The sequence below is a fragment of the Pyrus communis genome, chromosome 11 (genome assembly GCF_041283825.1).
Source record: "Pyrus communis isolate YQ-2024b chromosome 11, ASM4128382v1, whole genome shotgun sequence".
Taxonomy (NCBI): domain Eukaryota; kingdom Viridiplantae; phylum Streptophyta; class Magnoliopsida; order Rosales; family Rosaceae; genus Pyrus; species Pyrus communis.
Window position 1 is genome coordinate 5,133,774 of NC_142575.1, and position 11,227 is coordinate 5,145,000.

The following is an 11,227-nucleotide window of genomic DNA, read 5'->3' on the forward strand; positions in this document are numbered from 1 at the left end:
AATTGTTTCAAAAACCCTAACAACAAAAATGAAAAGTTTGCAACGTTGGCCAATAAACAATCAAAGGTGAAAAGAATTTGAAACTTTCGCAGGATTCTTACACATAGAACTATTGAAATATATATTAAACTCACATTATTCATACAAAAAGAAGACTCACCTCAACTCACGGCTAAAACTGCCAAGGAAAACTTGAAGTATATTACAAACCAGATTCTGTATGCGAGCAAAAAACGCATTCAATTATCAACGAACGAGGACTCCGCCAGATCAATAGCGCGCGCAAGAGCAGCAGCTTTGTTCTCGCACTCCCTCTGCTCATCGGCTGGATCACTGTCAGCGACAATTCCTGCCCCGGCTTGGAGATGAGCGACCCACTCTCTGCGCTTGTTTGCGTCCTTGTATGAATACATTGTATCATACCGAAAGCTAGTTGGGAAAACAATAGTTCTCAAAGCAAGGGCAATGTCCATGTTGCCAGAAAACGAAATTCCCCCAAAGCCACCACTGTATGGACCACGTCTAGTCACTTCTAGCTTATCGATCAGCTCCATGGCTTTCACCTGCATTGCAGTAGAGCTAAGAATGCAGAATCTCAAAAAATTAATCCTAAGCGAGTCCATATAAGATAGATTAGGAAATCATGACATCAGGTTCCATATATCAACCAATAGTGGTGTAATAAACCGTTTCCTAACTAATTAGGTTAATCCTCAAGGTTTGTACTCATAGGATTATACAGGTTAATTAAATCTAGGATCAATTTAGCTAATTAATAAGAAATAAAACAAGAATGCCAACAAACAAATTAAAAAGGGCTCATGAAGAAAACCTTCGGTGCTCCACTGACTGTCCCAACCGGCAACGCAGTACGCAGAACATCCCAGCTAGTTAAATCATCAAGTAACTCTCCAGTAACCTACAATTAAATTAAAGTTTCGTCCCTTAATTCAATTGGTTGTTGAGTACATACATTACACTCATGACAATAGATATAGACCCCATGAGAAAATAAATTCTGAAACTAATGTCTACAGATGCGCGGATGTGTCATCAATCGTTATAGATATTAGGTTACTTATTATGTGTATCACCGAAAGGAGATACTTACTGTTGAACTTATGTGCATGACATGGGAATAACGCTCAATGTTCATGAGCTCCTCAACCTTGACAGAACCAGGTTTTGAGACCTGCATGAACAAATTATCAATCGCATTATTATGGCCACAATATACTAAATGAAAGAAACAGATTATGATGAAATTCTTATAAATATTGTCACGTAAGCCATGAACAGACAAGGCACCAAGTGTGAACTTATTAAGCTAATGCTGAAATATACATCAGTGAAATACTTTTTACCCGCCATGGACTGAAAATAGATACCAGGGAGAATAAAATTTAGCATATGCATGGTATTACACTCTGGAGAATGAAGTTCAACATACAGTAATAATCATACAAATACGAGAAAGGAAAGATTATAAACCTTCCCAACATCATTCCTTCCCAAGTCTACAAGCATAATATGCTCTGCACATTGCTTTTCATCATTCAAAAGCTGCTTTTCCAGCATTAAATCTTCTTTAGGTGTTTTTCCTCTTCTAACTGTCCCAGCAAGAGGCCGGTTGGTGATCGTTTTCTAATAACAAAAATAAGAAATGAAAATCTCAGCAATTTATTGCTAATGACGACTACAACACTATAGTAAGAAAACAAAAGGGACCAAAGAAAACATAAAATGTAGGACATCTTGTAGGAACCATCGTAGAGGTTTAGGAGCTAGCAACAGAATAAGATGAACACTCAGATGTTAAAATTTTTTGGACTTCCTTTACTCACCTTCTTGACACGTGTCAGAATTTCTGGACTTGAAGCAACCAGAATACAGCCTCTAGCCTGATCATGGAAGTATATACATATAATCTCAGAATTACAAGGTGAACAAGTAGATTGGAACCAATGACTCACTGAAAACGAGGCAAACCTGTAAATAAGTCATATATGGACTTGGATTAACTATCCTCAATGCTCGGTAAATTTCAAATGGGTCTGCAAATGTTCGCCTCTCAAAACGCTGGCTTAATACAATCTGAAATATGTCCCCAGCTAGAATGTGTTCTTTAGCTTCCAAAACTGCCTCCTTATATTCCTCACTTGTCAAGCTTGAGTCCTCCAATTTAGTACCAAAAAGTTGAGTGTTGAACTCTATTGAACCTGCAGGCAGCCTCGGGCTGAAATTGACAGTCGGTACATTTTTACATCAACCTTAAGTTTTTTATTTTAAAAAAAAAAGTAATTAACAAGTATGGAGAACTAATTCCCCCAGCCCTGAGGCAGCCTCGAGTTAAAATTGACCTTTGAATAATTTATGATTAAAACTGGTATTAAAGAGGGAGGGATGAGTAAGAATATAGGAGGGGAATAGAAACTCAACAAAAAAATAAAAGAGAAATGTGAAAGAAAGGAGTTGATTACTCACGTGATAATGTCATGCACTTTAGATAGCAATGTTTCCAATCTATTTATTCCATCATTGAAGGCCTCGTCAACAGAAGAATATTGATCTAATTGCACCCAGTGAATTACATGTGCTTTCTATAGTAGACAAAATTGTAAAATAGAAATGGTTATAGCCACAACAGTAGCACCGTATTTGTTAAAATAAAAATTTACAACCAAAGCATGCAGTTAACTAATTCTCCTAGTTCAGTAATGGAGTAGGATGCAAATATTCTGATTCAACGTGGCGGAAAAAACAAACAAGAACTTTGAAGAAAAAGAATAAGCATAAGAGCGAGTAACTAGGAAGAAAAAAAAAACTATTTTAACAGAAAAAAAGCAGATGTCATTATGCTGACATGCATTTGAATCAAAGTGTCTCCAATTTATATATTTTCTTCACTAAAATCTAGCATGAAAATCACGGTACCTTGTCCACATGATCGAACACTATCACATCGTCATAAAGACCAAGATGAACATCAGGAAGATTTCTGTCATCTGGTGGTGCACTCGGAAATGGCAGCTTTTTCTTCTCAACATAACGTACTGTATCATAAGAGAAGTAACCAACCCAGCCGCCTGATAAAGAGAATGGATGTTGTTAACCACCAACTAGTGACTTCAAAAACCTCAAATTTTTAAGACTGAATTATACAATAATACGAGGATAGATTTATGGCAATTTTGTGACAAGTAAGTCTTTTGCGAGAGTCCAGAATATCACACAATACTTAGTGTGAACACAGTACATCTGCAACCTAAAAAATGTACAGGGAAATATGAGCTGTACTGATAGCCCACAGTTCTACTTGCCTAATCCAAAACTTTGAGACAAAAGTAAAAAATTAAGCAAAGCGTGGTCTTCATTTTTATAAATACCTTCACCACAACTTTACGAGTCTAAGCTTTGTTAACAAACCACATTTAAGGGGTAAATAACTTCACCACAACTTTACGAGTCTAAGCTTTGTTAACAAACCACATTTAAGGAGAAGTGGTTTACTTTGAACTGAGAGGATTAAGATAAGAGTACTACTAAAAAAATTTAAAGTATGTTGTTTGTGTACTGATCATACCACAAAATGCTTCTGGAAGTTCATCAAGAAGTTGGGGTGTCCATCCCTCCATGATTCTCCGAGGAACAGTCATTGGATCCTCCACGATCTCCTCTGTCCTACAACCTTCTCTGTGGTCCATAATGGTAACCATGTTCTCCTTAGCCACGATTTCAATGGATGGTTGGGCACCAATAAAACTGTACCGGCCCTAACAAATGATTGACACCAAAAATATGTAAGTCATTAATTATTGTCTAAAGTCAGGTGCAAACAAATACAAATGATACAAGGGGCTGAGGACGCTTACAACATTGGAGTCGTTGGAACCCGGCTCAACTGACTCAAACAGAAAACTTGGAGCATCTCTATCATCCTCCTTAACCAGACACCGGTAAGCAAGAACAGGAGTTAGATGATCCGAGAATATGCTCCGAGACAGAGGAATTAAATTCCCCTTCTTCGAGGCTTCTACAAACTTCTCTGATTCGTCAGCTGCAGTAAAATCAATCGTACAAATCAAAACTCGCATTAGTATAACCAATTCAGTTCCTTACAAACAGACATTGCCTGACAGAATCAAATTTTGAATTCTAAAATTTGGACAGATTATAATCATATAATGACCACCACTCTCATTGTTCAGCTAATCGAACCAAAATTAGCATTTTACAATGTAAATCAAAACACAATTAACTAAAAACCCAGAAATTCATTTTCTTTATTTTTTTTTTTCCAGCAAAACAATCATAGATACTCAAATGTAAATGGCTAATACTCGATTATCCACGCAAAGTTCCACATTTTCTCGGAAACCAAACACATCCCAGAAAGAAAATGTAATTTAATCAACCGCTCCAGAAGAAAAATTGAAAATTTACCCAATGAGGCAGATGAGAGGGCCGAGCATCTCAATGTGCGGACACGGGGCGTGGCGCGAAGCAGAGACAGAGAGCTGGAAACTTTGTTATGAAATTTAACGGAGACCGTTGACGGCGTCGGGAGAGTTAACGGCAGTTGACGGGAGCCAAAACGGCTAGGGTTTCCAATTTCCATGGCAGAAGAAGAAGAAAGCAGGTTGGTTTTGAGTTTGAACAGACGAAGTTGCCGTGGTGACTTCTGAGAGGCTGAGACTGGAGAAAGACGGAGCCAGACACTGCTTATTGGGCTTTGACTTTGGGCTCAAATATCCTAATAACTCAAATTAGTAAAAGTATGCGTGCATTAAGATGTTAGTATAAAATAAAAGACGAAAAAAAATAATTTAAAGATAGAAATTAAAAATGAAGAAATATTTTCGCATAAGCTTTTTTATTTTAAGAACATATTTACTTATTCATGTTCGTTGATTTTACAATTATTGGAGAGAAAATTAATATGCATAAATCACTTTTTAACATTATGTTTTCTATTCATAAGGAAAGAAATCAAATGATTCTATAATAGCATGATAGAAAATGGACTTTTGTAAGTGACGACCCGTCCCAATTTATTATATAATTTTCTTCCTGAGTGTGTAAAATGACAATATTGCCCTCTTTTGTTTAGTGACGTGGATGGACATATGCAATTTTAAATTAATTTCCTCGCTATCGTAATTAAATGGTATTCGTCGTCACGAGCACGTTGACGCGAATTAGGCCTGAATCATAGTCGTAACAAGAAAGTGACGTACGATTAAATACGTAAATGTGTAGAAATATATTTTTAAGGTTGAGTATACCTAGCCCTACCCACCAATCATTTAGTTTCTATATGACCTAGCCCAATCAGATAATTGGGTTAATTGTTGTTGGACCAACTAAAAACTATAACTCTCTATCTCTCTTTATCTCTGCTGCCCAATCAGGCTAACCCGCACACGCACACACACGTACACCTTTCTCCCTCTCCTTCCTTCTCGACTCTTCTCCCTCTGTACACACAAGACCTTTAGCTTACAAACCTATCAAACTCTCACGGATCAAGCTCGAAACTGGTGCCAGCATACTCATCTCAACCTCACAATCCTAGTAATACCCCTAAGCTATCGAACGGACGACGGGAACTTGAGAAACCCGAAGCTCCGGCAAGGTGCCCTTTTGCTCCGACATGATCCCAATGAGATTTCAAAGATTTAAGGCTTGGAAAGGTATCCACTCAACTTCCTTAGCACTTTGGAGTAGTTTTGAAGTATTTTGGACGTCGGAATAGGCAAATTTACGAAGTTGCAAAGTTGGCCCGTTTTTCCAAGGATTTTTCTGACCGTTTTTTGTAGGATTTTGGACTCTTAATAGGTACGATTGTGTTCTACTCTTCAAGATCTTCAAATCCATATAAATTTCATGGATTTTGGTTATGAAATGAAGTAGATATAAGCTTTAGAAAATTTTCCAGAAACCAACGAGTGAGGACGGCAGAGACCAGTGAAGTGACCGGAGAAGAAGGGGAATATTCTATATTCCAACGGCAGAATTTAACGAAATATTCTGCTATTTTAATGGAATATTCCTAACGCCGTTAGGGTTTCTGTCCCATGTGCCAAACACATGCCTGCGCATGGCCGTGCCTTGGTTGGCGTGTCCGACATCCAAAATTTTTTCTAAAAATATGGGGGTGTTCGTGTTATCAAGTTGATCACGTTGGTATAATCAAACACCCTATTTGAGCAACGTATGAGGAATTAATCCTAGACTTTGTTTATGTGTTATCGAATTAACGTTAAAATAGTTATTTCACATATAGGTGAGACGTACCCCGAGGACAAGCGTGGACAAGCAAGGCTAGGGGCTACGATCCTGCTACTTATTACTGAGTGGGCATTTGTTTTCTATATATATATATGCTTTACGATTTCCAAAAACGTTTTTAAATGAATTTATGCCTTGTGTGCCATGTCTATACCGCTTATTACTATATTGTTGCATTAGTATGAACTGTGAATTGTACTATTTGATGCTGCAGAGGCTCAGGTAAGCTTCAGGTGAGTTAGCATGTGATTGGTCTTGTTGCATTGCATATTGCTATGCATTTAGAGCTTATTATGCTGCACCCCGGTGTTAATGCACCCGCCTGAGGCCAGGGCACAGCTTTCACGTGATTGTTCACCTCCCGCACCACACGCTCATCTTGGATCCAAGTTTTGATGCTAGCCTGTCGTACAGACCACAATAGGCAGTTCCGACTTGTAGGTGACCCACGATCTATTGCACAGTTTTCACGTGATTGTAGCACTTAAGCGTATTTATTTACACCTAGCTTGTCGTACAAGTCACATTAGATGACTCCAACTCGTGTGCAGACATATGTTGATAAGCTACAGGTCCAGTCGTACAGGTCACGTTAGGTGACTCCGACCGGCATACTCTTTTATATTGGTTTCACACATGACTTACATTTATTATTGTTGAGATATTATGACGTAGCATACTTCAGTTTTCACTGCTCTTGCGCATTGGTTTTAATACCTACATAGTAGTATTTTCTGGAAATTATACGGGTTTTACAGAGAGGAGTTATTATGTTCATAAAGTTAAATGTGTTTTCAAACCCTTTGTTTTTGCCCACTCACCCTTCTGTTTTGCGCCCCTCCAGGTTCTAGGTAGATGTTCATCTTTGGTGGCTCACGAGGACTACATGGTGGTTCTAATGTTTCCATAAATAAAAGTAGGGATCTTCTCCCTGTTTGTATAATTAGTACTTAGTTAGTTCGACTGCATTATCATTTTACCTATGCTCTGATATGTGTGTATCTTTTGCTTGATCACTTTCACACACTTACTTAGTATCTCTAATTAAATAAGTTTAGTTTTGGTTTTTAATTATTCACATATCTTTTATTAGTGTCGCTTCTGTTGTGCACTTGGCTACATCACTCTCACGTGACGACTAGCAAATCTCGACTCCGATTGAGGTGTGTCATTGTACTTCTTTGGCAATAATTGGTATTTACTTGTTATTGTATTTACAAATTTTCTTAAATATAAAATCACGTAATTCTTATTTACATGTTATAAAATGGGTGATCAACGAACGTATAATTTAGGGTGTAGTATCAATTTAATAAATATGCATGTTATAGCATGGGTTGATTGACAAAATCATGCGACAATGATGCCATCTCACCAAAAGATTAGTTAATTATCACATCATTTCATGTGTCTTTTCACTCACATATAATTGCTAGGAAATAATGAGAATTGAATCCTTATCGTGAACGTGAGAGATCATAATGCTAGTTCTATAGTATCATAAAAAGAAATCTTTGTAACAAAAACATGAAAATAAATAAACATTATTATCTTTTCAGAAAGAAGAATGTGTTACATTCCTATGTTTATACAAAATAAGTTACATCTTTTGAATTACAAGTATAACATAAACTAATTCAACAACTTCTCTCTGTTGTTTTCTTTTGTATCATCTTTTTAAAGAACGAAACGGCGAAATTGAACTCTTGACGGAAACTGGTCTGAAATTAGATGCTTCTTGTCGCCGGGTGATAAAAACGACCCCTGACGGAAACTGGCAAGATAAATATTGATGAGTAAATGGTGAAAACTTGGCTTCCAAGGCACATTATCTGCAGGAAAGTTTTCACTGGACATAGATTTTATTTCAACTGTGCAATGAGAATCTTTTTACCAGCATTGTTGATATTAACGTCTTCATTTGTATGGTTGAAGCATTCAGTTCAAAATATAAAAAACGACCCCAAGCCAACAAGTCTCCCTGCTTTGCGAGGGTCGAAGGAAACGTCAATCGTACGCAGCCTTACCTTTGTTTTGCAAAGAGGCTATTATATAACTCGAACCGGTGACCTTTCGGTCACAAAGGAGCAACCTTTCAGTTACGCCAAGGCTCGCTCTCATGCAGTTCAAAATCTGAGATGCACAATTCGTAATCAAGGCAATGCATTTCGAGAGAACTGTAAAAGGTAAGGTTTCGGACCTTGTATTTGAATTTTGAAGCAGGTGGGAAATGGGAGCCGCCGGTATCAAGCATAAGAAGAATCTGGAGTGCATATTCTTTGAATACAACTACTGAAGACAGTTCCGAAAGAAACGAATTCCCTGTTCAAACATAAAAGAGGTAAACATCAACAAGCTGAAAGAAATTACAAGATTATATCGTAAATGAAAACCGGAGTTTATAAGAGGCTTGGATATATTGTGACCTAACCTGTAGTGCAAAAGTGATGTCTGCTTCGTTTGCTGCATTCGTTGTCACTCTTTTAAGTTTTTCGTCTCGAGATTGACCACCCAACTTCAGGAGGCCCTGCACGTAGATTATGCCTCAGAAAGTAACTTGTTTCTGCTTTACCAAGTTGGTGAATTCGTATTAAAATCTAATAACGTATTGTCAGAGAACACCGATACAAGGAATGTTATATTAACAGATGTATTTGCTGACCTGGTCATTTAGCACTCTGCACATACTTGAAAATTCAAAAATTCCGACCGGTGGAATTAATGTTGATTTGCAGATGTCTATATAAGATTTATTTAGCTGCAAATATGTGAAAAGCACAGAAATCAGCAACGTAAGTTTTACATGCTTGTGTTATCGTTTATCATCAAACAATGGAAAGGAAACATACCTGTGCTACAGTTGAATCCTTATTTTTCCCATGGAAAAGCCTCACGGCGGAGCAAAGTATAATCTGTCATGAAATAGGACACTTGCATTAAAATTAATGATAGGATGCCAACCTATATGTTCGTTTAATGGATCAGAACTAGAGTAACTATTTCTGAAGAATTGTATTACTCAAAAGCCTCACAGCCTACATTCAACGAGTACAAGTCACCAGAAAAAGGGCTACCTGTTGATGTTGCGGAAGACTTTGTATGGTATCCACTACTGGTGATTTGAATGTCTTTGACAAAGCAGAAGCCATATGACCAATTGTCACCTGCAACACACATAAGTGAAAATTTAGAACCTAAATAGTTAAAAAATTGAAGTCTGCATTGCGAAACTTTTAGGTTTTCACAATTCAAAGTATTTACTTGAAACTTTTGGAGTTAAAGAATGAATCAAATAAAGATAATGGAATTGGAAAATTTCTGAAATCTTCTTGCACGAACAAAAGAATGAACTGAAACGAATGCATGAAATCTGTCAGTTTGGTGATTCAGATAAGTTCTTGAAGCATGTGGGGATCAAGGGTGATCGCTTACAACATCAGTCTCCTGTTTTTTCACAACAGGAGCTGGAGCAGTTGCCGTCTGCTGCTCAAAGAATGCATCCACTACTGATGATGAATTCAAGTTCTCAGCAGATTCTTTCACCTCTGCTTCCAGAATCTCAATGGCACTCCTGGAAAAAAGTTTAGGAAAAATTACGCTCATAACCCCACGCAATGCTCCTACAAATAGAATAAAAAATCACCAGATATATAGATGCATTCTCTGACATTTATATGACTTGTAACTTGTAAGGCATTTACATTTTCTGATACATTGATGAATCTAAAGTGCTTGTTCCTTTCAATTGCACAGTCCATGTCTATTCCAATTAATCAGAATCGTCTAATTCAGACACCTTTCTTACAATTTAATAATTTATCATGCGACTCAACAAAACTAACCTGCAAATACAAAGAGCTTTCCTCATATCTCCAGATGCGGCAGCAACTTTCTGCCATTTTTCATTGTAAGTACTCAGCCTATATGCTTTTAATATAAAAATTGGTAACATCTAAATCCAATAAGGATGTTCTTGAAAATATGATAACAATAGCAAACTTACTCTTGCACAAAGTTCTAATGCTGGTGGTTGAAAGACGGTGTAAGGTAGTGTCTGTTGGACCACAATAACTGTTAGTAGTCGGTAAATAAACCAAGACAATAAGAGAGAACAACTCGTATATGAATACTCCACAGCAAGGGAGAAAAAAAAAATTTCCTAATTCAGGCTCGTGATTAATTTATAAATGAAGGCATAAACTTACAATTAACCTCTGTTGAAGAATCCTGAGAATCTGGTCATAAGAGTATGCCCGAAAAGTAATAACCATAGGTTTGCCTAGAACATGAACATAATACGTAAGCACACTAGTTGCTAGTAAGTACTACACCCCAAATACAGTACAGCATCTCATTGAAGAAAAACGAGTTAACAAAGCTACTCAACTCACAATTTAATGACTGAAGTCTTGGAAGAAAACGACCGGCCAGGTCTATGGCATTTGCCACTCGTGCAAAAGCATAAATAGTATGAGAACTTCACATATTACTACAAATTTGTAACTGAACTTACCTTATATTAACTAGATTAGTACCTATGAGTATGCATCTCGAGAATTGGTACGTTGTGAGCATAAAAAGATCATGAAGCACCACCCGGTCTTTAGTAATTAAGAAGTCCAACTCATCAGCTATTACCAGCCTGATGGAATAGAAACTATTTTAGTATAACCACTCTTTATTACATTCTGTCAAATATTGCTCAGATCGTGTTCGAACGAGGATAAATTACTTACGTCATCTTCCTTCTAGAATACAAAGGCTTTTGAGAGTACAAATTTTGGAGAAGCTGCAGGGATGAGGTTTTGCTTTTAACTTCCTTTGGCGTTTGGTCTTTACCAAGTATCTGCCATTGCAAACCAAATGTGAGCACTTCATCTGTCATAACTTACAACCAACAACAGAAGAAGCATTCGAGTTTCGTTACCTTAGCGAA

General features: G+C 37.2%; 2 protein-coding genes and 1 long non-coding RNA gene across 8 annotated transcripts in view; 1 reads left to right on the forward strand and 2 right to left on the reverse strand.

Moving 5' to 3' along the window:
• Positions 1-53: 53 nt before the first annotated feature.
• LOC137741656 (anthranilate synthase alpha subunit 2, chloroplastic) lies at positions 54-4,768 on the reverse strand. 4 transcript variants are annotated; one of them, XM_068481352.2, is made up of 11 exons: positions 4,444-4,768; positions 3,873-4,057; positions 3,584-3,773; positions 2,935-3,086; positions 2,485-2,600; positions 1,990-2,236; positions 1,845-1,901; positions 1,492-1,644; positions 1,112-1,192; positions 833-919; positions 54-563 (listed from the first exon to the last, which is right to left on the reverse strand). In XM_068481352.2, exons 1-11 carry the CDS (start codon positions 4,616-4,618, stop codon positions 240-242), a joined length of 1,767 nt encoding a protein of 588 aa, XP_068337453.2. In that variant the 5' UTR covers positions 4,619-4,768; the 3' UTR covers positions 54-239. The 4 variants fall into 4 exon arrangements, with proteins under 4 accessions (XP_068337453.2, XP_088536561.1, XP_088536560.1 ...); XM_088680435.1 differs by lacking the exon at positions 1,492-1,644 and having other exon boundaries at positions 4,444-4,721; XM_088680434.1 differs by lacking the exon at positions 1,112-1,192 and having other exon boundaries at positions 4,444-4,721.
• A 633-nt stretch (positions 4,769-5,401) lies between these two features.
• LOC148692738 (uncharacterized) lies at positions 5,402-9,019 on the forward strand. Its single transcript, XR_015952908.1, has 3 exons — positions 5,402-7,207; positions 7,385-7,454; positions 7,975-9,019. It is a non-coding gene; the product is annotated as an uncharacterized LOC148692738 (long non-coding RNA).
• LOC137741303 (DNA replication factor CDC6B-like) overlaps positions 7,826-11,227 on the reverse strand; it is a 7,411-nt gene continuing 4,009 nt past the window's right edge. The window contains exons 4-16 of one of the 3 annotated variants that reach the window (XM_088679004.1): positions 11,219-11,227; positions 11,028-11,137; positions 10,827-10,933; positions 10,683-10,724; positions 10,497-10,570; positions 10,295-10,345; positions 10,134-10,183; positions 9,724-9,862; positions 9,366-9,455; positions 9,141-9,203; positions 8,954-9,049; positions 8,723-8,818; positions 7,826-8,613 (exon numbers count right to left, since the gene is read on the reverse strand). The exon at positions 11,219-11,227 is cut by the window's right edge and continues 66 nt beyond it. In XM_088679004.1, coding sequence (XP_088535130.1) covers positions 8,581-8,613; positions 8,723-8,818; positions 8,954-9,049; positions 9,141-9,203; positions 9,366-9,455; positions 9,724-9,862; positions 10,134-10,183; positions 10,295-10,345; positions 10,497-10,570; positions 10,683-10,724; positions 10,827-10,933; positions 11,028-11,137; positions 11,219-11,227 — 960 coding nt within the window. In that variant the 3' untranslated portion in view covers positions 7,826-8,580. Of the gene's footprint in view, positions 8,614-8,722; positions 8,819-8,953; positions 9,050-9,140; positions 9,204-9,365; positions 9,456-9,723; positions 9,863-10,133; positions 10,184-10,294; positions 10,346-10,496; positions 10,571-10,682; positions 10,742-10,825; positions 10,934-11,027; positions 11,138-11,218 lie in introns of all 3 variants that reach the window. The other 2 variants (XM_088679003.1, XM_088679005.1) reach the window with 2 other exon arrangements.

Excerpts from the sequence above, each read along its gene's own strand:
- LOC137741656 (XM_068481352.2), bottom strand. The coding sequence starts at position 4,618 with ATGGAAATTGGAAACCCTAGCCGTTTTGGCTCCCGTCAACTGCCGTTA. Across the intron at positions 3,087-3,583 it reads ACTTCCAGAAGCATTTTGTG|GCGGCTGGGTTGGTTACTTC; the intron begins GTATGATCAGTA and ends TCTCTTTATCAG. Across the intron at positions 1,193-1,491 it reads GAAGGAATGATGTTGGGAAG|GTCTCAAAACCTGGTTCTGT; the intron begins GTTTATAATCTT and ends TTGTTCATGCAG.